Genomic DNA, 27,922 nt, shown 5'->3' on the forward strand with positions numbered 1-27,922 from the left:
AATTTCAAATTTCTCCTCTTTTTTGAAAATGTCAGGACAGTTTTCCCTAACGATTTTTTGGTAATATAATGTCTAGGCTCTTTTTCTTTTTAATCATGACTTTCAGGTATTACAATGAGTCTTAAATGATCTCTCCTGGACCTATTTTATAGGTCAGATGTTTTCTCAGTGAGATGCTTCAGATTTTCTTTTTTTCTCCACTTTTGAACCTATTTTATTGTTTTCCTGATTTCTTATGGAGTCCTTAGCTTTCATTTACCCAGTTCTAATTTTTAGGGAGGTATTTTCTCCCTCAGGGTTTCCTTTTCCATTTGGCATCCTAGTCTTAGAAAGTTTTTTTTTCTTCAGTGGATTTTTGCCTCCATTTCTGTTTGGCTTATTCTAGTTTTTAGGAAGGTATATCCTTCATTGAATTTTTTTCTAAGCTGTTAACTTTCTTTGTCATTTCTCTTGTTTTTTTTTAGCTCCTTTTCAAGTTCTTCCAGGGTTTCTTTTTAAGCCTGACACCCTTTCCCCTTGCCTTTGTAGATTTCACATAAATATCCCTCTCCTGTGATTAAGTAAATCTCATTTTATTAATTGTTAAATGACCTACAAGTGTCTTATTGTGCTCTAGTATTGCATATAAACTACCAGGGGACTGACCTACGTAGGCCTATCCTGGAACAAATAGACAGTTAATTTTCATTCCTCTTTTATTTACTGAGAAAAATTAAGGACCTGGAATATCTCTGAGGTCCTCCAACTCAGAAGTATCCTTTTACTGTGCTGGCCCTCTTATTCCATTGGTGAATTCCATCTGTAGTGCCTTTTGGGGGGAGGAGCTCAGGATGGCAAATCTCCATTGTACTGGCTTTGCTTTTGACCTTCCAGATTTCAATAACATATCCCCGTTTTACTACCCCCATCTACCCCTCCAGATTTTCAGCTTTATTTTGTGTATTATCTTCCCCATGGGAATATAAGCTCATTGACAGCAGGAAGAATATTTCTTTTTGTTTGTATTTTATACTCAATTGCTTAGAATAGTGCCTGACACTTAGTAAGCATTTAATCTGTGCTTGTCACTTTGCCTTGACTTATTGACTTTGGGTTGATAAGTACCATTTAAAGCTTTAAGGTAGACTTCTTTTTGAGTACAAAGCAAGAAATAGATATATGATAACACACCCAATCCTGGCCAATCTGCTAAAAGATACCTGATTTTTTTAAAGGGGAGAAGATAATGGGGAGATTGGCCAATGAACCCAGTTCTTATGAACTCTGCATATACTCAGTTGATATAATTCCCATGGAAATTAGAAATATTTTAGGTGATAATATATTACTGATTTCTCTCCTCATCAAACAAAATCTAAAGTAGTACTATGTTTGGTTCTGGTCACCATACTTTAAGAAGCATATTGATAAGCTAGAAAGAATCCAAAGAGAGGCAACCAGAATGATAGGGAGATAGTAGTAGTCCATTGCATGTATAGTTTGATTAAAAATACTTGGCATATTTAACCTGGATTAAAAAAATTACATGGCTATTTATTTAGCATTTTGAAAATTCATTTATTTAAATGAAGTATGTTCATATGTTGGTTCATGTTTCAAAAGTTGTACAAAATAGATCAACTCTAATATGTTTTTATTTTACTAGCTTTAACAATTTCAAAAATTTTCAAACATCTTTGCTGTTAAATGTCATTTTGTTGTGTTATCCAGTTCTTTTAGTCATGTCTGACTTTGTGACCCCATTTGGAGTTTCTTGGCAGAGATACTGGATTAATTTGACATTTCTGTCTCCGACTCATTTTATAGATGAAGAAATACAGCAAATAGGGTTAAGTGATTTGCACAGGGTCAAACACATAGTAAGCTTAGGTCTGACTATCTACTATGCCACCTAGCTGCCCCTAGATGCCATACACATATAATTTTCAGTGTTTTTCAGTTTGATAACTGAATTATGTAATATTCATAGTCTGTTTATTTCATTATCTTTAATATTAAGGAAAAAAAAGTAAATCTTTTAGGAAACCTGGCAAATAATAAGAAGCATAGGTCAAAAATTTTTCTCTAAAAGTGGCAACCAAATATCTTGCTTTTGGCCTCTGACTCAATAAAGCATCAGTTATAGCATCAATAACTTCTTTTGAGTCATGCATTCCATTGTTTCTTTGGTTATTCATATAGCTAACAAAGGATTGTAGATATGTTTTACTGTAGCTTGCTTTAGTTTCTTCATCAAATTTATTCCAGAATTGTTCTATAGTATGTAGTGGCATAATATTAGTGGCAAGAGCATAGTTTCCTGGTTCAATGAGAGACACCTGAAAGATAAAATTAGAATATTCACATTTTGTGGAGTTAATCAAATACCAATCATTCATCCATATCCCCCCCTTCTATATGAAGGCATTAGGTTCTTATAAGAATAAACAAAAAGGGAGCAGCTAGGTGGCTCAGTGGATTGAGGGCCAGGCCCAGAGATGGGATGTCCTAGGTTCAAATCTGACCTCAGATATTTCCTAGTTGTCTGATCCTGGGCAACTCACTTAACTCCCATTGCCTAGCCCTTACCACGTTTCTGCCTTGGAACCAAAACATAGTATTTATTCTAAGATAGAGGGTAAGGGTTTAAAAAAATAAACAAAATTTACTGCTTTTTAATATGATAGATTCTACTCTTTGGAACCATTTTTTATCATGATGATTGCTAGGCAATGTTCAAATGAAAGATATATTAAAGAATGATAATGGTTTTGAACATTTAATTTATATGAAGCACATTCATGGGAACAATGAAAAAGAATAGAAAAATGATCCCAAGGAAGATTGTTATTAGACTTTTCTAGAGACCACACTTTCAAATGTCTAGCCAAGATGCTAGCCTAAAAGGAAGATGACCTCCCAATTTCTATATACCTACTCCATTATAAACTTAAACTTTAGATAAAATAATTATCAAGAAATTCAAGGAGAACATATAAGTGTCTTCTCCAACCTTAAAATTGCACAACCAGAATATTTTATAAAAACATTTTAAAAATAAATAAATTTAAACATTTTATGGACTTTCTCCTTAATCATCATCAATCATGATCCCAAAGGACCACTGATAAAATATATTGCTCATCTAAAAGGGAAAAAATGGACTAAATATGCAAAATGAGACAGATTTTCTTAACATGGTCAATATGAATATTTGTTTTACTTGACTTATACATATATTTCTTTTTTAAAAAACCCTTACCTTCTGTATTAGTATGAATACTGTGTATTGGCTCCAAGGCAGAAGAGTGGTAAGGACTAGGCAATGGGGGTTAAATGACTTGCCCAGGGTCACCCAGCTAGGAAGTGGCTGAGGCCAGATTTGAACCTAGGACCTCCCATCTCTAGGCCTGGCTCTCAATGCACTGAGTACCCAGCTGCCCCCTATATATACATTTATTAAAATGACTATGTTTTTATTTTTTTCCTAATGAAGGATGTGGTAAAAGGAAGAAGTACAAAGTGCTGGAAATAGAAGCAATCAGTACAAAATGCCTATGCTCAGATTGGAACATCTTAAGTTTCAAGGGACTCCAAGCCCTCTTGAGATGCCAAAGTACACATGAATATAACAATCTGAACCTCAAAAATTCAAGTGGACTCTAATCTCAGGAAGAAAAGATTGGTGCAACACCCAAAGTGATCTTGGGAGGTTAATCAAAGCCATAGTATCATTCAAAAAAAAATAGTAAGAGATGAATTCTGACCCTGTCACAAAGCCCCAGTTCAGGAACAAAAGATGGAGAGAAGGGTTAATCAAAAAGGAAACTATTGTGTATTAAAAAATTGTACTGCTAAACCTTTGTTCACATTTTTTCCTTTGATATTTCCTTTGATATTCTTGACTTTTTGTTTTTCCAACTGAATTATGTTATTTTTCCAGCTCAATAAAATATTTTTTGATAATTTAATTGAGTTAGCATTCTAATAAATTCTCTATTAATAACTCTTCTTGCAGGACATTATTGGTGATATATAGAAATGCTAACTATTTATGTAGGTTCATTTCATATTCTGCTACTTTGCTAAAATTATTGATAATTCTCAACTAATTTTTGAGTGGAATTTTTCAGTAATATATATTTATTGCCTCTGAAAGGAGATGCTTTTATTAACTTTTTGTCCATTGGCAATAATGATCAAAAGTATTTGATAGATTCTGGCTAAGAAACAGAAAAGTAGATCAGTGGAACAGAACAGACATACAACAAACAGTTGTAAAAGATTATAGTAATATTGTGTTTGACAAAAGTAAAGATTCACATTTTTGAAATAATAATTTACTATTTAATAAAAATTGTTGAGAAAACTAGAAAGCAATCTGGCAAAAAATAGATATAGGCCAATATAGTACACCATTTACTAGGATAAGATCAAAATGGATACATACTTAGGCATAGAGATATCAAAATAGATATCAAAAGCAAATAAGAACAGATAACATTATTTATTAGGCTTATGGATAGGAGAAGAAATTTTTAATAAATAAGAGAAAGAAACCACTGTGAGTCGTCTGAATAGTTTTCTTCAATTAAAAAATGATATGAACTTTTAAATTTTTTCATCTTGCTTATTGTACTACATGGGATGAAATTTTAGTTTAAACCTAATTTCTGCCAGATTACTATTCATGATGTTCTCTCGTAAAGATTTATTGTCAAAGATTTATCAGTCATTGATTCAAATAGCTAAGAGCAAGATGTTTCCCAATAGTCAAACAAAAAAGTTTCCAAATGAAGAAATGTAAGCAATTGGCAACTCTATGAATATTCCAAATCTCCAAAAATAAGTGAAATGTAAATTAAAATAATTCTACATTCCCACAGTATACTTGTAAATTAGAAAATACAGCTTAAGGTGAAGGAAGGTAATTGGAAAAGGCAACCACTAATATTAGCACTCTTCATAAAACAGTGAATTAGTCCAATGATTTTCAACAAAAATTTATCTCTACCCCAAGGTCACTAAACTACATGCAACTTTTGACACTGATTCCACTACTGGATAGATAAACAAAATTGTTTAAAAATATGTATACAAACACTTATGGAAGCATATTTTTCTTATGACAAATGAAGTGGATAAGTGTCCAACAACTGAAGAAATGGAAGCCATAGTATGTATATGAATGAAATGGACTATTAACAAATGACAAATATTAAGGTTTCAGGAAACTCTAGAAAATGTATATGTCTTTCCAAGGAAAAGTATTTTTAATTATATATGTCTTGGTGTACAGTAAAATGAATATAAACAGGAAAAATAATTTATGTTAAAAATTGTCTTAAACTACAGAATTCAAATACAGGCAATTCCATTCCACCTCTTCTCTTCCAACAGATTGCCCCCTCTGCCATTTCTACTCTCATTTATTGTCAATCTTTCCCCATCTACTAACTTCTTCCCTACTGCCTACAAATATGTTCCTGACTCTTCTATTTAAAACAAACAAACAACAACAACAAAAAAAAATATTCTTGATCCTTCCATTCTATTGTCTTACACATCACCTAGTCTTTGTGGCTAATCTCCTCAAAAAGGCTATCTACAATAAATGCCTTTAATTTCTCTCCCTTCACTTTCTTTTTCTTACAATCTGGCTTTCAACCTCAATATTCCACCAAAACTTTTTTCTCCAAAGTAATCAAATTTTCCAAATCCAAAGGCATTGCTCAGTTGTCATTCTTCTTAACTTCTCTAAAGTGTCTGATGCTACTGATCATCCTCTTTTGTTCTTTAATTTTATATTTTTTTATTTTTTCTATCCTCTTCTTAATACTTTCTTCTCTTTAGGTTTTTAGGAAACTACTATCAAACTGCTCCTCAGCCTTCTTAGAGGATCCTTTTCCAAGTCATACCCTCCAAGTGTAAATGCCCCAGGGTGACTTTTCTAAAACACAGTTTCAATAGTTATTCATTCTACTCAATAAACTAGTGGTTCCTATCACCTCCGAGATCAAATAAAAATACTCTGTTTGGTATACAAAACCTTTCATAACCTACTCCACTCTGACCTTCTAGTCTTCTTATGTCTTACTTCCTGTCATGTATTTTTTGATCCTCACTCCATCACACCACTGTAGACATTTTCTCTGTCTGTATTGCCTAGAATGTGCTCTCTCTTTTATCTTTGCCTACTACCTTCCACAGCTTCCTATATATCCCAAATAAATTCCCATCTTCTACAGGAAGCCCTTCCTAGTGCTTACTCTCTTTTGATGATTTCTTATTCTGCACATAACTATTTGCAAATATTTGTTTCCTTAATTTACCCCCATTCGAATATGAGGTAAAAAACTGTCTTTTGTCTTTTTTTTTAATCTCCAGCACTTAGTACAGTAACAGACACTTAATACATGTTTATTGAGTGACTGACTACCTTTTGTTCTTCTCTGGGTAACATACCCACCCCAGATGTTTGAACAGTTCTCTGAAAGACAGCTTTGTGATGTGTGTGTATGTAAACATGTATAGAGACACATGATTTCTAATGGAAATTTCTGAGCCACTAGGCTCAGAATAAATATGGTAAATATGAAAGAGGGAGAAAAAAGTGGAATTCAAGAAAAGAGAGAAAAGGCATAGATTTTTGATTGGCAAATGCTATAGACATATAAGGAAAATTCAGTTACCCAACAAATCCCTTGATTCCCAGTACCTGTACTTCTCTAGAATGCTAAAACGAGATTTACCTAATAAATTTCCCTTTCTTTAGTAGACATGAGATTTTATCTGGTTCCTGTTTTGAAGAGCTCATTTAATTTCATTCTCCTATTATCAATCTAATTCAATTGTTTTTTACTATTTCCTTTGATAAAAAGATTTATTCACTACTCATGTTCAGCTTTTGTATATAACTAACTTTTGAAGAGAGATTAAGATGCTTGAGAATACATGGTTACCCTGCTCTTTTAGAGCAACTAGCAAACATGTCTTTTAAACCTCTAAAAAAGTTGTTCCACTGGGTGGCAATCTGTATATGTATAACTGATAGATGTGATGTTGGCCCAATAGCCCTCAGAGAAATCGTAAAGAGCTATGACTGCTGTTCTTTGTCCAAGGATGGAAATAATAATCTCCCTTAGAGACTAGGAAGGCTAGAATTATATCTACCTGCTAAAAATCACTGACACGTATTAAGGGTTCATCTTTGGAACCTGATAAATTTGATAGAGTTAGAGAGAGTTAAGTCTTTGGGACTTCAATCCTATCTTCCTATGGAGGTTATGGACCTACCTTATTGAAACACTAGAAAATATTTACTGGGCCAAGTCAATTAATGTCATGTTGAGAATCAGCATCATAAATTTAGAGCTAGAAAGAACCTCAGAGGTTATATAATCTAAACTTATTTTTGATAATCGAGGAAACTGAGGCAAAGGTCAAATGGCTTGTCCAGTGTCCAACAGCTAGTGTCTAAGACTAGATTTGAATACAGGTCTCCTTGACTCCAAATCCAGCAGTTTATCCAATATACCTCAGTAAATCCATTTAGTTTAGAAGTCTATACCCTCAAAGTAGGTCAGTACTCTGAGAAATCTGGTTTGGGGAAAAACCTTCCCAAAACCTGTATCTTCAGCCCACAGATTTCACCTTTCCCATCTAATTCCAGAAACAGGATAAAACCTTGAATAGGACCTGGTAAATATGATGCATTCTCTTTGCTTCTATACCAAACTGCCTTTAAATGATAAAGTGTCAGTAATGGGGCAAATCGATTGGCTTGGGTCATTGCAGATCAAAGCCAGGCCTATGAAATGCAAATTAGTGGTAGAATTTAGCCCTAATTTATAGAAATCTTAAGAAAACTGAGTTCAAATCAGAGACTTGAGTCAACTTTACTTCTTTCAGGATACCATCATATTTTTTATTGTTGTTTTTGATCCAAATTGTGAAGGTTTTTATTGTTTCTTTTTTGTTTTTATTGTTTTTTATTCTGGACTTAACTATCAATAACCTGGATACAGTATTTTCATCTACATAGTGTAAAGTAGGAGGAGAGATAGTCCACTTTGATCAGAGAACAGTCTCTGACAGAGACTAGCTGAAGAGAGAGTGGGGGAGGAGCAAGAAGAAAAAACTGAAAATTCCAGGAGAATCAGAAGCTTGGAGGTCCAACTGGCCACTCACTTCCAGCTGGCAGCCTGAGGAAGGAGGTGAATCTCCTAGGCTAGGAAGAAGAATGTCTCTCTGGAGATCAACTGTCTCTTTCTGAACCCCTAGATACCTCTCAATCAACTCTTAATAACAGCAATCTAAAGTCATCAGTGGATTTTGTGGACTGGGACTTTCAAGAAAGTCATCCACAGATTCCTTCCAAGGATCTCCCTCTCTACCTCTCTCTCTCTTACCTCTCCCTGCACTCTTATATTCAAGCTAATTAGCTTAGGGGTAGGGACTGACAGGCAGTTGGCAAGAAAGGCTGAGAAGCCTTGAACCCCTAGACTTTGGAGGGTCAATCTGCCAGAGGGGGCAAGTTGTAGCATTTCCTTTTTGATACCTGTGATACCTCTTCCCTACTTAAACCCCAATAAAACACCTGTTACTCAAGATTTAGGGCTGGGCTAGTTTCTAAGATTAAAGGGGATTGAAGATTTGGGGAAGGTCACACCTCTCCCCAAAAAGGGTGGTTGACTTCTGGATCACAGTGATCTAAGACTGCCAGACCCAAGGAATAGACATCTCTCCTTGGCAGGGGAGTAACCCTAAGATCCTGAAGGGAACTAACAGTTGATGTCCCTGAGGAAATCAGAGGCATAAGAGTTCATCTTACCTCTCAAGGATAGATTGAACCTCAAGGGGGGCATCTTGTCATCTTCCTAAGGCTTCCTTCTCTTGTCCCTTGTCCGCCATCTCCCAGAAAACATTCTCTGAGGAGACATACTCCCTCTTTCAAGGAGACAGGAGAGAGTAGAGGATAGGTGGGAGTTAACTGAGTCTACACCTTCCCTGATACTATTTTAGTTCTTATCTCCTTTTGGCAAAATATTCTTGTAACTATCCTGATAATATTTTCCATTTACAATGTTCTTAATGCTATTCTCTCTCTCTCTCTCTCTCTCTCTCTCTCTCTCTCTCTCTCTCTCTCTCTCTCTCTCTCTCTCTCTCCAATCTTCTTTCTGCTGAATAGTCCAGGTGACTATTCAGGTGACTGAATAGTTCAGGTGAATATTCCAGGTGATATTTTTTTCTCTCTATCTTACAAAGGTGCTGTGCAGCTTGGACACTTTTAATTAGACTACTCTTGCCTTTTCTTTCTCATTTTTACCAATAAACAATTAAAATTCACTACACTCTCCAAGATTAATTTTACCAATTCATATCCCATATCTACAGAAATCAAGTCCTATTGTGTCTATACCTATGATATGTCTGACATTTAAGTCTTTGGTTGTTGTTGTTCTACCTCCATATACAGGAAGTGCAGGGATCTTGTTCCCAAGTTTTTCAGTTTTCTGTCTAGGACTTCCAAGTCATGAATAATTGTGAATGTCTTAGCGATTCTACACACTGCAGTGATCCAAGACAATTGCCAAGGACTTGTGATGAAAAATACTGTCCGTTTCTAAAGAAAGAACTGATGGGGTCTGAATATAGACTAAAACATACTTTATTTCTCTTTCCTTCTTCACTTTTTTCTACATTTTTTGTTTGCATTTTCCTCCACAAACTAATATGGAACATGTTTTACATTACTACATGTGTACAAATATATATATATATATATATATATATGTATATATATACACATATATATCAGACTATTTGTTTTCTTAGGGAGGGAAGGAAAGAAAGGAGGGAGAGTATTTGATTCAATTTTTTTAAACTAAAGATGATAATTGTTTTTTACATTTAATTGAGGAAAAAACAAAATATTATTTAAAAGTTAAAAGAGCAGGTAGATGGATCAGTTGATAAAGACCTAGGCCAGTTGCTTAGCTCTTACCATTATTCTACTTTGGAAATAATACTTAATATTAATTTTAAGATGGAAAGTAAGGGACTTTTTAAAAAGCTAAAAAAATATTACTTTTCAAGTATAAACTTTGGTCCATTTTATTAATTCAATAGTATTTGAAACTTTTAATTTTGAGGTCTCTTTTTAAACATTGAATTTTGACTTTAAATTTTCTTTTCTTCTCAAATACACATCTTTAATTTTAAACCTTGATAATTTTGTCTAATATTATTTCAACATAGATCTGTGTCATGCTTATTATCAACTTGAAATAAAAAGTGCTACCAAAGTACTGAGAGAGAGAGAGAGAGAGAGAGAGAGTAGTCCCTGAGAGGCAAGTGTTTATCAACTCCATTGTCTATATTCACTCCTGGATCATATTTCAAGTCAGGGAAGAGCACTTTTAGCAAGAGAGAATGGAAATCCTGAAGAGCAAAATCACTTCTGATTTCAAGGGATCAGAGACTTTGAGGAGAATCAATGGCAATTACAAGAAATCAGGGGCCCTTCCCGAGTAAGGATGAGAGTGCAGTTGTAGTGGAAAATCCTTAGAACTCTCCTTTAGGGATCCCTTTATGCTCTAAGGACTCGCTTTGTGAGGCTGCCACACCCAGAAACTTGCTACAGACAGGGTGACCTATAGCCCCTCCTTTTCTTGTATTGCTAGAACTCAGAACAAAGCAAGTGGTTCCACTTCATAGGACACTGTAACTTCCCACACTGTTACCTGACAAATGCATGATGGATTGGTGTCCTGAATTTATACTGTCTGTACCATACTAAGAACTATATAAGCCTGAAGACTCCTCCCCCTCACCTCCCCTTGAACAATCCTGCAACAGGATGAAACCTTTTGAAACAATACTGTGTAGGAATATGGTTATGGATAAGACTGGCTTTCTAGGGTTATTTAAAAGAAGGGAATTTTGAGATAAGCCCTGGGAAAGGATTCTGGATTGGAAAGGGATTGTGGAAGTCTAAAACTGAAAATAACTGAACTTCACTTTCTTCTTGGATTTCAACTGAGCTGGAAAGAGGTTTAGACTCTCTGCTGACATTTCCATAAAGCTGAAGGGGTTTTTATTCTAAGAGATTCTCCTGGATAGTCAGAATTTGATGGAGAAATATTTTGCATCTAGGTAGAGGATTTATTTGGAGAAAACCAATTTTCCCTGAACCTAAAGATCATCTGCCAATGGTCAAGGTGCCAGAATTCTTCTTGGCTAAGGTAATCCAAAGCTTTCCATCTATAACTTTGAGTTACTTAGTACAGCAGACAAACCCAGGGGTTTTCCCTTTCTTTATTAATTACTGGTGGAAGATTAGGTTAAGTCAGGTAGCTTGGGAAAGGGTTTTAGGCTAGTAGTAGTCTCTCGGTGACCGAGAATGACAATTGTCTTTGTGCATTATCATCTATTGATATGCCCTCATGTGGCTTTGAAGTCCAAAGACTGAGGTGCAAAGTTTGTGGCACATGGGGCATGGGATGCCAGTTGTGCGGAGGTGCGGGTGTGGCCTGATGTCGGCGTGTAGCGGCAAGACGTCGATGTTGTTCATCTTCAAAGGTGGTGGTGGCATGGTTAATGTGGGTTCACCAGCTGCTTCTGTCAGAGGCAGCGAGTTCTAGTTGCTTTGGTGCAATGCCAGCCCACTTCAAGTTTGATTTTAGCTGATCCTTGAATCTTTTCTTTGGTTGGCCATGTTTCCTGAGTCCAGCTGACAGTTCACCATAGAATACCTGTCTTGGTATTCACTGTGGGTCCATGCGGATGATGTGTCCAGACCATTGTAGCTGGGTTTTGAGGACAATGACTTCGATGCTGGTGGAGTTGGCTCTGTCGAGGACTTCCTGATTGGTGATTCGGTCCTGCCATCGGATCCTCATGATTGACCTGAGAGAGCGTTGGTAGAATTGCTCCAGCTGTTTCATGTGCTTCCGCTACAGTGTCCATGTCTCACAACCATGCAGGAGCGAGCTGAGGACCACTGCATCATACACTTTGAGCTTCGTTGCAGTGCTTACACTGCTATGTTGGAGGACTTTGCAGCGCAGCCGCCCGAGTGCCTGGCTGGCCTTTTGGATCCTGGCATTGATCTCATGATCTAGGGACCCGTCATTGGTGATGGTGCTGCCCAGGTACTTGAAAGTGTTGACATTAGAAAGCTGCATGCTGTCTATTGTAATGCATGGCTGGTTAGTTGGCCTCCCTGGTGCGGGTTGGGATAGCACCTCTGTTTTGCTGAGGCTGATAGTCAGGCCAAACAGTTTTGTTGCGGTAGAGAACCTGTCCACAATGGTTTGGAGATGATTTTCCTGGTGGACCATGAGAGCACAGTCATCTGTGAAGAGAGCTTCCAGGATGAGTCTCTCTGTTGTCTTTGTTTTTGCAGTTAGGCGGCAAAGGTCGAATAGTGAGCCATCCAGTCAGTATTTGATGTAGACGCCCAGGTCTAGATCCATCACAGCATGTCGTAATACTTGGGTGAAGTATAGGTTGAATAGTACCGGAGCGAGGACACAGACTTGTTTCACACCATTGGAGATGTTGAAGCGATCAGAAGTCTCTCCACCAGATAGGACTTCCCCTGTCATGTCGACATGAAAGAACTGGATCAGTTTGATAAATTTTGTTGGGCAACTGAGCTTGCTAAGGATCACCCACAATGAGTCCCTGTTCACTGTGTCGAATGCCTTTGTCAGGTCTATGAAGACAATGTAGAGACTCAGGTTCTGCTCAAGGCATTTTTCCTGCATTTGCCTCACCATGAAGACCATGTCGATGGTGCTGCGATCTGGTCGGAAGCCACATTGTGATTCAGGCAGCTTCTGCTCTGAAACAGATGATAGGAGTCTGTTGAGTATAACACGAAAGAGGATCTTTACAGCAGTGGAGAGTAGTGAGATGCCTCTGCAGTTGTCACAGGCTGCCTGTGCGCCTTTGTTCTTGTATAGGGCTACGATGGAGGCATCTCTGAGTTCTGGGGGCATGTCTTCCTCTTCCCATATGCTAGTCAGCACTATGTGGAATGCCTGAAGCACCTTCCCCTTTAAGGCCTTGTACACCTTGGCTGGGATCCCATCTTTACCAGGTGCCTTGCCTGCACACATTTGTTTAATGGCTTTTTGGACTTCCTCTATTAAAGTAGGGTCATCAAGTTGTTCAATGGTGCGGTTTTGGGGGATCTGGTCAAGGGCTCTTTGGTCGACTGAAGAATGTCGGTTGAGAAGCTGACTGAAGTGTTCTTTCCACCTGTTGCTGATGCCTTTTTTATCTTTTTATGAGAATGGCACTGTCAGAGGATAGCAAGGGAGTGGTGGTGGGTTTTAATGGCCCATAGACAGTCTTGAGGGCAATGAAAAATTGTTTGTAGTTTTTCGTATCAGCAAAATGCTGGATTTCTTCTGCCTTTTTTTCCACCATCTGTCTTGCATCTTCCTGATCTCACACTGAGCCATGGCTTGGAGAGACTTGAATCTGTCCTTTTTAGGAGCAGAGTTTGGGTTATTTTGCCACTTCATAAAGGCTTTGTTCTTTTTGCTCAATAGGTCTTCAATAGCAGTGCTGTTCTCCTCGAACCAGTCCTGGTGGTTGCATTGTTTGGGGCCTAGGACTGCCTTTGATGTTTCCTTCACTGCATCTCTGAACTGGTTCCATTTCTTGGTTGAGCTTCCAGTGAGTGGTCCCTTTACAGACAGCTTGTTGTCCAGGCAGGACTGGAATGTTTGCAAATAAGATGGATCTCTAAGACGACTCACGTTGTAAAATTCGCGAACTGTCTAGGCGCGTTTTGGATGGCGAGGCACAATGCGCATTTGAAGAGTCACTCTAACCAATCGGTGGTCTGCCCAGCATTCAGCTCCTCTCATAGCTCTGGTGATCTGTACATCCTGGATGTCTTGCTGGCGTACAATGATGTAGTCAATGAGATGCCACTGTTTTGATCGTGGGTGCATCCACGTTGTTTTATGTTTGTTCGCCATTCTGAACACAGTGTTCGTGATGGTGAGTTCGAACTCTGAGCATTTGCTGAGTAGCAGGAGTAGGAGGTTTTAGGCAGGACAGTGTAATAGGAAGAGGACATTTGCAAAACAAGACTTTACAATGCAAACTTTCAAGTGATTGACGGGAGAATGTGACTGAGAGTCACATGAGAGGCTAAGGGTCAAGATCTGGGTAAAGATTCTAGGGTCCCAACAGAAACTTCACTTCTTTCCTGAAGGACCTTGGATTGCTTGTTTTATATCAAGTTTCTGGCCTTTTGGTGATAACAGCTGAAGAGAGAAGAATCCTGCTTGGACTGGCTGCTGGCAGATAGAGGACTAAAGACTCACTTCTCCACTGGACCTGCTTTGGACAGTTTTTATCTGAAGATTCTGGCCCATTGATTAGATTCCACTTGTGAGATTTTGTGTTGGGGAACTTAAAGTTTTTAGCTTAGATAAGTTAGGTTAAGATAGGTTTATAGACATTAGGGTTTAAGATTAATTGTAATAATTTTCCTTACCCTTTACCCTCTTCCCTTTCCCAAAAATTTTTATATGATTTTTATGTTTCCTTCTTGTTCTTTCCCCTAACAAAATCTCACTATTATAACTGGGAGTTGTAGGCAGGGCCCAGAGAAGAAACAGAAGATTCCCCTTAAGCAGGGGATTTAAGAGTTGGGTGGAGATGGTTTGAAGTGTATTAGGATTATACCTACAAGTTTCCCTTATTCCTTTTATTAAAATAAACTTTATTTCCATAAACCAAGGACTTGGTGCTTAACTGGTCCTGAGGAGTTCCTAGGTGGGTTGTAACATCTAACATTCCTCTAGGACAGTTTCACATTATATTTGTAACAGGATGCAGGGTCATTCTCAGTATGTTGAAAATGAAACTGTGTACCAAGTATATGTGTAACCATCAAGGGTATAAAAATAAAAATCAGCCCGAGTAAAGGCAGAGTAGTTTTTGTGATGCCTGATGGCAGGTTGAAACTTTAACTGTTTCCCATCTTCTTCTTATTTGCCAATGCCATCACACCACCTATACCCTGCAGGAGGACTGGCCCTGCCCATATCATTAGAGATTTTAGATTTAGAATATTGTTAAATTAATCAAATCCTTTTTGGCAGATGTAACCATAATACAGAGTATTTATATCTTTTTCATTTCTTCTGGTATCCTTAATGGATTGTTTTTTCCCTTCCAGAAATATCTAAATACAAATTGACCTAGAGCATAATTATTATTTTCATTTTGTATTAAATAACAAGATAAATGCCATTGATTATGTTGATTTTGAGTTATAAGAGTAGAAACCATTCCTTTTTGACTCACTTTCTCTATAGGTGATAACCAGAAAGGGCATTAATGTCTTTCTTCTGCATCTCAGAGGATACTTACAAAGCACTGAATAGTAAAAACTGATAGGAAAATTCAAATGTGTTCTTTCCACCATGTTACACAGAATCAGCCACCTGAAGAATTGTAGGGTCAGAGAGGTGTCAGTTCTATGAGTCAATGTGAGTTCATGATTAGTGGGGTGAAATGTTTCACATTCATCAATTCTTAATGTGAGACACTGCAACTTTACGGAAAATGTGTAATTGTTTCCTCTCTCTCTAGGTTATATTCCAGGTTAGTTTTCCTTTGTAAATAGAAAGGCTGCCCACTTCTGAAGTAAAAATGTTCAGCCATATTGGAGAATCATCATTTGAATTGTGGGATTATTTTAATGGGGAGAAAAATTCATGAAATTACTTACCTTAACTCCAAATTTCTTTAATTCATGCCTTAACATATCACCATATTTTTCCAATGCATTTTTTGATAAAGAATAGAAGATATTTCCTCTTTCTATAAATGCAAAAGTACTAGACATGAAGATTAAACGTCCTAAAACAAAAAAATATCATATCTATCACAATCAAATCAGAATATTTACCAAATGCTTATTATGGGCAGGATACTACATTGCTAATTGTGAAGGACTTAAAAGAGAAATACCATATGGGCCAGCCCTCTTATCCTATTGCCCCTCTATCTAGATTTTAAGAAATGTTACTAATGCAGATAAAATTTAAAAGATATGTCTACATATATCACTTCTGCACCCCACCCCACCTGATTGTTAAACATTTACCAGCACATCACAGTGTTACACTATTATAATTGCTTGAGCACAGAAGGAATACTGCAGAGAATGATTCGTCCATTTCTTTAATTGACCCTAATCTGTATTATTGCCCCGTTTTGCATAATTGCTCCAATCACAGTTCTCCATTCTTAAATTAATCTCAGGAATGCAATTTTTCATCTGAGTTATTTTAAAGTTATAAGTTAACTTGTTGCAAGTCTTTTTTAAAAGTTAATTTATTACTTTGTTACATTTAAAATACTCAGTTAACTCCCACCTATCTTCTACTCTCTCTTTTGGAAAAGGCATCATATGAAAAAAAGATATATGTATAAAGGAAACTATGTTTTATGCCCCCATAAACATAATTGCTAGATAAACCTATTCTTTTTAGATATATGACTGCCCCTATCCTCTATGGGACTGGGGAGGGATTGAGAGTCTCCATGAATAATCAAAATGTATTTATAGATCTACATGAAGAAATTTCTTTGTCTTTATTGAGAGGATCACTGACTTATTGATTTGGAGGTTAAATGCCAGCCCAATTATTGAAGTTATATTCTTATCCAAAAAAATAGTCTCTTAAATATTTTAATTGTAACAGAACAAATGAAGGGATCCTGAATCCTTCTTTTGCTTACCAGAAAAAAAAAAATCACTCCAAGACAGCCCAGGGAAAGGTTTTCTTCCACATGGAGTGATTTCTTTTCTGATAAGTAAAATGGAGATGTAGTAGAGGTCCCACCCTATTCCTGATGATCAGATCCTCTGTGGGTAAGAATTATATGTCTTTTGTGTTATTTTTTTTTCATGAAAATAATTGGACATAGATAGCCCTGGATGCCTGACCTTTTTTTAGATTGTCGAAGATAAAAGAGATGGAGATACAGAGGGAGAGTAAATATGTTTATGAAGTAAAAGGTATTTGGGGAACAGGATCCCTAAAATTTACAGGAGTTCTTTGTATGCATTGTTAATTCTTGGAGGCTTCTGGCTTTTCAAGAAAAACTTCCCTTTGGGGAACTAACCCTTTCAAGAAAAATTAATTCTTGAGGGAAGAGCCTTCCAGATGGGAGAAGCCCTTCTTCCCAAAGTTTAAACAAAACTTTAGGGATAGACTCTGAACCCTGAAGACTTAAAATAAGATGTCAAAATTTTGCCTCCTACATGTACGTGTATGTATGTCTGTGTATTAAAATCGTCTTGTATGTCAGTATCTTAAAGAACAGCAAAAACATTTTGCTCTCCAGGGGAAAAGAATAGCAATGAGCTATGGTCTGAAGTTAAAGAAGCTTTACCTCATATAGCTGAGATAGGAAACTATGATAAAGGATTTTAATGTGGGAAATGAAAATAGTCTTTGTGGAACAGACTCCACCAAAGATTCAGTCAGCTAGGCTGAGGAACTCTCAAATTCTGCTTCTTAATTGTCTTTTTTTTCTTCTCCTCTGGCATTGCCAGCATCTTTGAATTCACTCCTTCCTCATTTTAAAATTCCATCTCTATAACACAAGCCAGTATTAACCCCTTCCTTTCAAGCAGCTTCCATGGGAACAAGTAAGAAAATGTGAGTGTGGTTACATTCTTTGGATAAATAATAACAGTCCTGAGTGGAAATCTGATTGCAGAGCTAGGAAAGTAAGATTATTTTTTTGATAAGTTAATAACTTTTGTGTAATATCATTTATCTATTAAAATTATAATAGCATGAGATATGGATAGAATGTGAAGGCTGTAGATTTCAAAGTAAAATAAAAATTTAATGTGTTTTGCATGATAATACCTGTACCACCCAGATTGAATTGCTTGTCAACTCTGGGAGGGGGAAGAGAGAAAGGGAGGAAGACAACATGAATCGTATAAATTTGGAAAACTTATGTATAAATTTGTTATACAAAATAAAGATAAAATTAAAAAATTAAATTAAATTAAATTAAACTAAAAACTGTTTAATATAAATTAAATTTTTTTAAGTTTAAAACAAAAAGAAAAAATTAGGAGAAAAATAGTGTAGGAAATAAAATTGGAGTGGTATCAGAGCCACCTAAGGAATACTATAGAAATTAAAGTTTATTTTATATATATATCTATATATCTATATAGATATATATATATATCACTGAATTGAAATCTTTTGTTTCCTTAGATATTTTAGCTTTTAAAATATAGATTACTAAGGCTGTCAGAATACTGACCTGACCAATAGCCTTCTAGAACCTGGAGATATTGCTCTTTAAAAGGAGATAAGAATGAGGTTATAGGGAGTCAAGAGTTTTAAAAATCAGTATTGATAAATAGCTCGAGATTATAATTCCACTGTAGAAAACACCTTTATAATACATAATCAAGTAATTCTATTAGAAAATTCTATGAAATGCATGGATTCAAAGAAGGCCTGAGATAATATGCAATCTGCATAATTTTAGAATAAATGTTAGCAGCTAAAAGGCATAATACCCTGCTTGATATATGGCAAGCACTATATATTTTAACTATTATTATTGCTACTATTATTTCTTCAATGGAATTCATTTGTCTTATAAAGTGGTTTAATTGTGAAGTATGAAGTTGTTTCCACTTTCTATGAAGTAGAATTATAATCTGGATATATTATATACACATATTTATGGTATTTATATGTATGATATATATAACTATATATGATAAATAATATCAAACATATCAAAATATATCACAATATAATAAATATATCATAAATAAATTATACATATATAATTATGTCATAAACATAAAAATCCTAAATATATCATAAATAAATCATAAATATAATATATATCAAAATAATATCATAAATTATATATAAAAATAAATACACATATCATAAATAAATAAAACATAAAATTATATGTCATAATTCTAGATCATACATATAAAATTATATATCATAAACAAATATACATAATTATATATCACAAATATAATTATGATATACAAATATATAAATAAAAGGCATTTATAGCATAAATAGCATATTATACATATATATTTATAGTGAAAATTCAGTGTTTTTCTAGAGTTTTGAAAAACCTATTATCTATTCACTGTCTATGGGGAATTTCAAAATGCAGTCATTTATTGAATAAGAGTTATTGTCTTTATAATTGTGATTGGATATATATTTTTGTTTGTTTTTTTAAGATCTTTATCTGCTATTTTAGAATTAATATTGTGTGTTGGTTTCAAGGGGGGGCAGAGGATAAAGATTAGTCATTGTGAGTTAAGTGACTTGCCCAGGAGCTTGGAAGTGTCTGAGGCTAGATTTGAACTGAGGACATCTCCTCCCTAGGCCTAGGTCTCTATCTACTGAGCCACTAGATGCCCCTATATTTTGTTTTAAATCAAAGAAATATTAATGGCATTTAATAACTTACTGCTGGATAAAAAGGGCACAGTAAATTCCTTTTGGATCTTTGTCTATGAAGTTTGTTAAACCTTCCTCCTTAAGCTACGTTGTGAAATTGGAATACTGCAGTTTGAAAGATCTAGGATTTTTCTCTCTGTTAGTGAGAATTTTATGAATTAATCTTACTTGATTAGTAAATATAATTTCAGATCATTTGGGAAATTATGTAATTGTATTTGTTAATAACTGCTATATAGGAAAACTGCATTTTTAATGATTTAGTCACTGTAAAAGTTCAGGTTGTAATTTTTATATGTTCAGGTTAATAGAATACCTTGATTTTTAGGAAGGAATGAGGAAATTAATAATATTCTATTCCTAAGCTGCAAATGATGGAGATTTTGCTTTTGAAGAAAAGTGTTGGGGACTTTAATCTTCTGTTATTCTAAGTTTTGATTTTAGGTATGAAAATCTGACCCTCCACAAAGTCCCTGGGAATTGTTGCCCGAGAATTTTGCCCCTAGGAATGTTGAAGGAACAAATTTGAAAAAGTTAAAAGGAAATTCTTTTAAATGAGTTTCCCCATTATGATAATTCCTTTTGAAAAGGAATGTTTCCCTCCTGGTTAAATCCCAAGTCTGGCTTTGGCATGGTAGAAATGGAAATGGGACTTTGTATGGAATTTAACTATTGACTCTTCCCTGAAATCAAACAAAGCTCCTGGCATAAATGTGTTGAATCATTCCGTGTCCTTAGGCATCAATCTGAAGGACATTTTAATGTTATTTTAATTATGTTCCTGCTTCTTCATCTCATAGCAAATTTCTATTAATCAGGGAAATGTATCAGTGAAATATAGGAAAACAATTTAAAATCTATATCTAATCGACTAAGGCTGACTAACATCAAAACTACTAATTTGCAAGGATCAAAGTTATTTAACCTGAAATTGTCATTCTTTTAATACTCCTGACACAACTAAATACATGAGTATTTGACTTTATCAGTCATTCAAATCCTTCAAATATCTCAGAATGCTATAGGAATAGTAAGACAATGATTTGGGAAAATGTAAAGCCAGGCTATAATTCCATTGTCTAATAATGTTATGTTAGGAAAATTTTCTATATATTCTATTTTGTATTAGAAGATTTTATGCAGTTACTTATCTTAGAGTCTAATGACAGACTGAACTGCTGGGGATGGGTCACCTAGTCCTTTCATGTTTTCCCCATGCACTGTTATTTTGTCAATAAGACCCATATTCCAGAAGAGGAGTGTCTCTTTGATGATTCTCTACCTATGCATGTAACAATCATTTTAAACATCATGTTAAGAAACACACAAATATTATAGTTAGACCCTCCATGAAATGTAAAGTACCATCAGATTCTTTTGTATCATGGTGAGTGAGTCTTGAAATTTATAAGTACCATTTTGGGATGATTCATTGAGGAAACTGTACCTCAATTTCAGAGGGGGGATTATGAGAATTTATTTTGTACATAATATATTTTTCCTATATCAGAATCCTGGATGAGAGAGACTCCAATTAGTCTGTTGACTTTTTCATTTTCTTTGGCCTTAGGAACTACAAGGAATGTTCTCTCTCACCACCACCAAAACCTGATTAGTAGATAAGTAGATTAGTACATAAGTAGTAGTAGTTAGTAGTAGATAAGGCTCTTCCTACTTGGTATGAGACTACTAGACATCATTAATACAGGTTTTGTGAATACATATTATATGACTCTACAGTATTTATTCATTTATTCATTTACCTGAATAGGGGGATAAGAGGTCAGACTGACTAGTTATTTCCTAACATTCATTGTCAGAGTTGGTCACATGCTTTAATGAATAGAATTTTTTCCAGGCTAAGATGTGAAAAGAAGTATTTTGTTTCAATGATTAAACAAGAGTTGAGTTATCATTCATGTTACTGGATCTGAAAGAATAAACTCAACATGGAATCATTCCTTTTTCTTGTTCTATAACTTTTCTCATTCAATATTAGGTTAATTTAGGTGGATCTTAAAGTCTTATATTATTGATATTTTGCTTTTCTTATAGTGTGGAATGTAAATGTTTAATTTACCTTATATCATCCATTGCCCTACTATGATCCATTATTTGACAATAGTGAAAATATGAGACTCACCTTGACTCTTTTTTATTAGGGGAAGAAATGTTAGTGTTGTCCTGATGCTCCCCAAAAGGTTGACGTCTATAACATTTTTACATTCATCAAAAGATATCCATTCAATTGGCCCCACCAGCATTATTCCTGCATTGTTTACTAGACCCCAGAGACCTAGGAGCAGATATTTATTTTTTAAGAATATTAGTTATTACAAAAATTTTTTAGGAAGTGAACCATTGTCATTCAAAATAATACTATTAGATATATTAGGTCCTTCCTGTAAAAAGTAATACTTGATCTATTTTGATTTTATTCAAGGTTTTGAAAGAGCTATCACATGATTGAGGACATTAAATTATTCTATACCATTTCATAATTTATTCCATAATTGACTCTACTCTATAGTACTGCCCCATTTTGCATAATTGCTTATCACATTTCCCCATCTTTATTATCAACCTTAACTATTCTTGGATTTTATCTCCCTAACAAACTCTTCTAGATACTAAGAAATCTACTAACTCAGATCTACTAGCTTGGTCTGCATGATGTTGATGGGTCCCATAAAACAATTTTTTTTGGTAGTTTAGTCATATCTAACTCTTTGGGACCCTTTTTGGGGATTTTCTTGGCAAAGGTGCTGGAGCAGTTTGCCATTTACTTCTCCAGCTTATTTTGTAGAAGAAGAAATGGAAGCAAACACAGTAAAATGATTTGTCCAGAAGGACTTCTGTTCGCAGTGGTTAGAATACCTGATCTGAAGACAGAAAGACCTAAGTTCAAATCCAGCCTCAGACACTTACTAGCTGTGTGATCCTGGGTAAGTCACTTTAATACTATTTGCCTCGGTTTCCTTATCTGAGGTCATTAAGTGTCAGACATGACTGACAGATGACTGAATTACAAAAAAAGTTTGTAAAAAGAATAATAGGAAACTCAGAATAAGCCACTGGTTCAATGAAAGAAGTCAAAAAGAATCAGCTCCAGTTTAGGGGAGCTCATAATTTCTGTAAATACACAAAAATATTCCTTTCTTCATTAACAAATGGCATTGGCCTACTAGCCAAGGCATTCCAGTGGGACAGTGCAAAGGAAATAATTAAGTTGAAAACAAAGTGGAGTGTCTTTTTTTCTTCCACTTTAATGAGCAACTTTGGTTAGTCATATTTTTAATTGTTAGTAGTCTAATTAAAAGTGATTACCACAGATCACTCTGATACATCTTTACCTATAGATACCTGGTCAATTTGACCTTTTGAACTAAGTATCCAGACTACCTCTAATGTAAGATAATTTCCACTGGATTCCTTCTCCCAATACAATGGAACATGGGATATAACATCAAGAAGACTTGGGTTCTAGTCCTGCCTCAAATATTTATAAGTTGTGCTCCCCTAGTCAAATCACTTAGTCTCTCTTCATTTTAGTCTCTTAATCTATAAAATAAAGATTATTTCTTTTGGCAATAAAATTTATAATTCTATGATCTATGTTTTTTGAGGTCCTTGATATCCATGATATTCCAAATAACCTAATATTCTTTTCCATTCTATTTGTAGTCATAAATTGGGCAGTATGGGTGGGGGAAAGTTAATTCTAATTAATACTCAAAACAAATTCTGAAAAAGTACAATTTCTCATAGTGTTAGAAAAATGCTATGTAAATGTATTCAATCAGTTAATAATCATCTATTAGGCATCTGCTATATACCAATCACCATGATAAGTTTTTGGAATTTAAAAAAGGCACATTTCAGCAGCAAGAATTAGAAAGAGAAATTCCATTTAAAATCACCCTAGACAATATAATATACTTAGGAATCTATCTGCCAAGACAAACACAGGAACTATATGAATACAACTACAAAACACTCTCCACACAATTAAAACTAGATCTAAACAATTGGAAAAACATTGATTGCTCATGGGTGGGATGAGCTAACATAATAAAAATGACAATCCTACCCAAATTAATTTACTTATTTAGTAAATTGAACTACCCATTGAACTACCAAAAAACATTTTTACTGAATTAGAAAAAACCATAACAAAGTTCATTTGGAAGAATAAAAGATCAAGGATATCCAGGGAAATCATGAAAAAAAAATGCAAAGGAAGGAGGACTTGCAGTCCCAGATCTCAAACTATACTATAAAGCAGTGGTCATCAAAACAATTTGGTACTGGCTAAGAGACAGAAAGGAGGATCAGTGGAATAGATTTGGGGTAAATGGCCTCATCAAGACAGTCTATGATAAGCACAAAGATCCTAGTTTTGGGGACCAAAACCAAATTTGATAAAAAAAAAAAACTGCTGGGAAATTTGGAAGACAGTATGGGAGAGATTAGGTTTGGATCAACACCTCACACCCTACACCAAGATAAACTCAGAATGGGTAAATGACCTGAATATAAAGAAGGAAACTATAAGCAAATTAGGCAAGCACAGAATAGTATACTTGTCAGATCTATGGGAAAGGAAAGACTTTAAAACCAAGTAAGAGCTAGAAAAAAATCACAAAATATAAAATCAATAATTTTGATTACATCAAATTAAAAAGTTTTTGTGCAAACAAAACTAATGAATCCAAAATTAGAAGGGAAGCAACAAATTGGGTAACAATCTTCATTATAAAAACCTCTGACAAAAGTCTAATTAATCAAATTTATAAAGAGCTAAACCAATTGCACAAAAAATCAAGCCATTTTCCAATTGATAAATGGGCAAAGGACATGAGTAGGCAATTTTCAGTTAAAGAAATCAAAACTATTAATAAGCACATGAAAAAGTGTTCTAAATCTCTTATAATCAGAGAGATGCAAATCAAAACAACTCAGAGGTATCACCTCATACCTAGAAGATTGACTAACATGACAGCAAAGGAAAGTAATGAATGCTGGAGGGGATGTGGCAAAGTTGGGACATTAATACATTGCTGGTGGAGTTGTGAATTGATCCAACCATTCTGGAGGGTAATTTGGAACTATGCCCAAAAGGTGCTAAAGGACTGTCTGCCCTTTGATCCAGCCATAGCACTTATGGGTTTGTACCCCAAAGAGATAATAAGGAAACGACATGTACAAAAATATTCATAGCTACACTCTTTGAGGTGGCAAAAAATTGGAAAATGAGGGGATGCCCTTCAATTGGGGAATGGCTGAACAAATTGTGGTATATGTTGGTGATGGAATACTATTGTGCTAAAAGGAATAATAAAGTGGAGGAATTCCATGGGGACTGGAACAACCTCCAGGAATTGATGCAGAGTGAGAGGAGCAGAACCAGGAGAACAATGTACACAGAGGCTGATACACTGTGGTACAATCGAAGGTAATGGACTTCTCCATTAGTGGCAATGCAATGCTCCTGAACAACTTGGAGGAATCTACGAGAAAAACCACTATCCACATTCAGAGGAAACACTGTGGGAGTAAAAACACTGAAGAAAAACAACTGCTTGACTACATGGGTCGAGGGGGATATGGCTGGGGATGTAGACTCTAAATGAACATCCTAGTGCAAATGTCAACAACACGGAAATGGGTTCTGATCAAGGACACAAGTTATACCCAATGAAATTGTGTGTTGGCTGGGTGGCTGGGTGGAGGGAAGGGAGGGAAATAATATGATTATTGTAACCAAGGAATAATGTTCTAAATTGACTAAACAAACTAATTCAAATGGGGGGAAAAAGGCAAAAGATACCCCCTACCCTACAGGAGCTCAAAATGTAATGAGAGAGACAGCATGCAAATAGCTATGTACAGATAAATCATATATAAAAGAAATAGGAGATAATCAAGGGAGGGAAGGTATTAGAAGTAAGAGGAATTGGGAATGCCTCCCTGTAGAAGGTAAGCTTTTTACTGTAATTTGAAGAAAGCTAAGAAAGTCAGAAAGCAAAGATGAGAAGGGAGAATGTTCTCTGCATAAGGGACAGCCAGTGAAAATGCTCAGAGTAAGATAATATTATTAGACAAAAACTCACCAATCAATCAACAAGCATTTAATTACATCTCTTGATCTTTCTGTGCCTCAGTTTTCTCATATGTAAAATAAAGGAGTTGGACTTAATAACTTTGTTTTTGAAGTCCTTGGACTCCAGGATCTACCAAATTAGCTAATGTTCTCCATTCTATTTAGAACCGTACCAGAAATTGATGGGAGATGGGAAGAGGCAAGAGAGAGGAGAGAGAAAGCGGAAAAGAGGGAGTGACTTCATTCTAATTAGCATTCACTCACAACTAGTTCTGGAAAATGTCAGATCCTCGCAGGATTGTTGTGATAAAATTGTTGGATGGGAGTTATTAGACACGAATTCACATCAATCAACACACATCAGGTGTCTAGTGTGTGTCAAACATTAATGCTAAGCAGTGGGGATACAAGTAACAAAAAATGAGACACTCCATCCCCTCCAGGGAAGTGTAAGAGAAATAAGAAACCCGGCATGTGACTGTGAACTTAGACTGGGGGAAAATCCTACCAGACAGTGCTGATACTAGGTTGCAGTCTTCGGAACTACTCTCTTCACCCATCATTTTCCCTGAAACCTGGGACCCAGACATTAATCTTTATTCTTACCTACAGCAAATGTTCCCCAGGTGCAAAGTATTTGTGAGGATAGTTAGCAGCTGGGTGGCCTGGGGATGTGGAAGAGCTGAGTAAGTCACTTCTAACTGAAGTAAGGAAAAGATTTTACCGTTTTCAGGCATGTTCTTCAGGACAAATTCCTTAGCTTCAGCCACATCTTGGTCCTGAGTGACGTCAAGTTTGAGAACATGGAGCCGACAGCTAGATCCAGCTTCCTGCCTCAGACGTTGCGCCCCTTCCCCATCTGGAAAGAGGCAGGTAGCAAACACAGTGAAGCCGAGACTGAACAGTCTCAAAGCCAGGGAATGCCCAAAGCCAGTATCACAGCCAGTGATAAGCACCGCTTTTCCAGCCACAGCGATTCTCTTATCAGATGCTCCAAAGAATGCTATTTTTCTCCAGACTGGCAGCAGTCCCAGAAGGGGAGCTACCCAGAGCAGGTAACTCCAGTCATTTATGAGCCCTAATGCCATAGAGAGAGCAAAGAAGAAGAGGAAGAAACTGGGGATTCCAAACATAGTCTGACTTCTCTCCCTAAGCTGTATTAGAACAGAGAGAAATGTGCCTTCTTTATACAATTGGCCAGTAATGCTCTCTGCCAACCAGGACAGAGAAACAATGGATAATCTCCTCCCCAGTCCCTCCCTGACTGTGGAGTGGTTGGTGCAAGCTGTGCTAGGATCATGGTAGCTACGTTGTAAACAAATTAGTCTGTGGGACTAAATCTTAATGTACACAAAGAGAAGTTAATGAATTTGCTGTTGTCAGCAATATTAAATAGTTGGGCTAGGCTTCTCTAGACTAGCCCCTGGGATTGTTCAGAATTTGCCTGAAACTAGGAAGAATGAATTAGAGGGAGAGAGATGAGGAGGTTAATCATTATCATCATCAACACAGTAATAATGCTTACAGAATGAACAAAAGAAGAAAAAGAAAGAGGACTCTGAAAAATGAATTGAGGTAGTGTGGAAGCATGTTTGATTTGGAGTTGGAAGATGTAGGTGCAAATCTTTGCTCTGAAATCCATTAGATGTCTCTTCAATGCTAGTCTTCAGTTATTTCATTTGTTAAATGAAGGGTTTGAGCTAGTTAATGTCTTAGACATCTTCTAGATCCAATTCTATAATTCTAAATAATATTCCTCTCCTCCCCTCAAAAGGAGTAAGCAGTCCCTTTATCAATACCTAAAGTCAAACTCCACTTGTAAAATAATCCCTTGGAATTTTGATTTAATGAATTGGCAAACACTTATATGGCATTAGAAAGTGTCAGAGGTAAAAAATGGTGATTTTGTAGGTTCTTTTTTTAACCCACTAATGGATATTGGCATATGTATGCACATGTGCATGCATGTGCACACACACATATGAGTTTTCGAAGCTAAACTTAGTTATCAAGACATTTTCCAAAGGGCAGTTTAGTGGCTCTGTGAATTGAGAGCCAGGGCCTAGAGATGAGAGGTCTTGTGTTCAAATCTGAACTCAGACACTTCCTAGCTCTGTGACCCTAGGCAAGACACTTATTTGCCCCCATTGCCTAGCACTTACCACTCTTCTGCTTTGTAACCAATACACATTGATTCTAAGACAGAAGGTAAGGGTTTTTTAAAAAAAAAAAAGACATTGAAATATAGGTTCTCCATTTCTTTGTGGAATGATTCATATGGGACATAGAGTTGTTTTTTATAATTGTTTAGTTCTCT

The 27,922-nt window shown here is 35.8% G+C and overlaps 1 protein-coding gene across 4 annotated transcripts; it reads right to left on the reverse strand.

Annotated features, from left to right (window-relative positions):
• Positions 1-1,532: 1,532 nt before the first annotated feature.
• On the reverse strand, positions 1,533-27,615 carry LOC103098905 (retinol dehydrogenase 7-like). Of its 4 annotated transcripts, XM_007476689.3 has the most exons (5): positions 26,330-27,615; positions 21,646-21,798; positions 18,316-18,351; positions 15,746-15,876; positions 1,533-2,318 (listed from the first exon to the last, which is right to left on the reverse strand). In XM_007476689.3, the coding sequence occupies exons 1-5, from the start codon at positions 26,736-26,738 to the stop codon at positions 1,995-1,997; spliced, it is 1,053 nt and encodes a 350-aa protein (XP_007476751.2). In that variant the 5' UTR covers positions 26,739-27,615; the 3' UTR covers positions 1,533-1,994. The 4 variants fall into 4 exon arrangements, with proteins under 4 accessions (XP_007476751.2, XP_007476754.2, XP_007476752.2 ...); XM_007476692.3 differs by lacking the exon at positions 18,316-18,351 and having other exon boundaries at positions 15,746-15,837; positions 26,330-27,611; XM_007476690.3 differs by lacking the exon at positions 18,316-18,351 and having other exon boundaries at positions 26,330-27,599.
• Positions 27,616-27,922: the final 307 nt, after the last annotated feature.

The sequence above is a fragment of the Monodelphis domestica genome, chromosome 1 (genome assembly GCF_027887165.1).
Source record: "Monodelphis domestica isolate mMonDom1 chromosome 1, mMonDom1.pri, whole genome shotgun sequence".
NCBI classification, from domain to species: Eukaryota; Metazoa; Chordata; class Mammalia; order Didelphimorphia; family Didelphidae; genus Monodelphis; species Monodelphis domestica.

Bases quoted from the DNA above. Each gene is read 5' to 3' on its own strand.
- LOC103098905 (XM_007476689.3), bottom strand. From the start codon at position 26,738: ATGTTTGGAATCCCCAGTTTCTTCCTCTTCTTCTTTGCTCTCTCTATG. The intron at 18,352-21,645 runs GTGAGTCTCATA...CTCCTTTTAAAG, and splicing joins CCTAATAAAAAAGAGTCAAG to AGCAATATCTCCAGGTTCTA. The intron at 15,877-18,315 runs GTCAGTATTCTG...TTTTTGTTTTAG, and splicing joins TCTAGAAGGCTATTGGTCAG to GACGTTTAATCTTCATGTCT.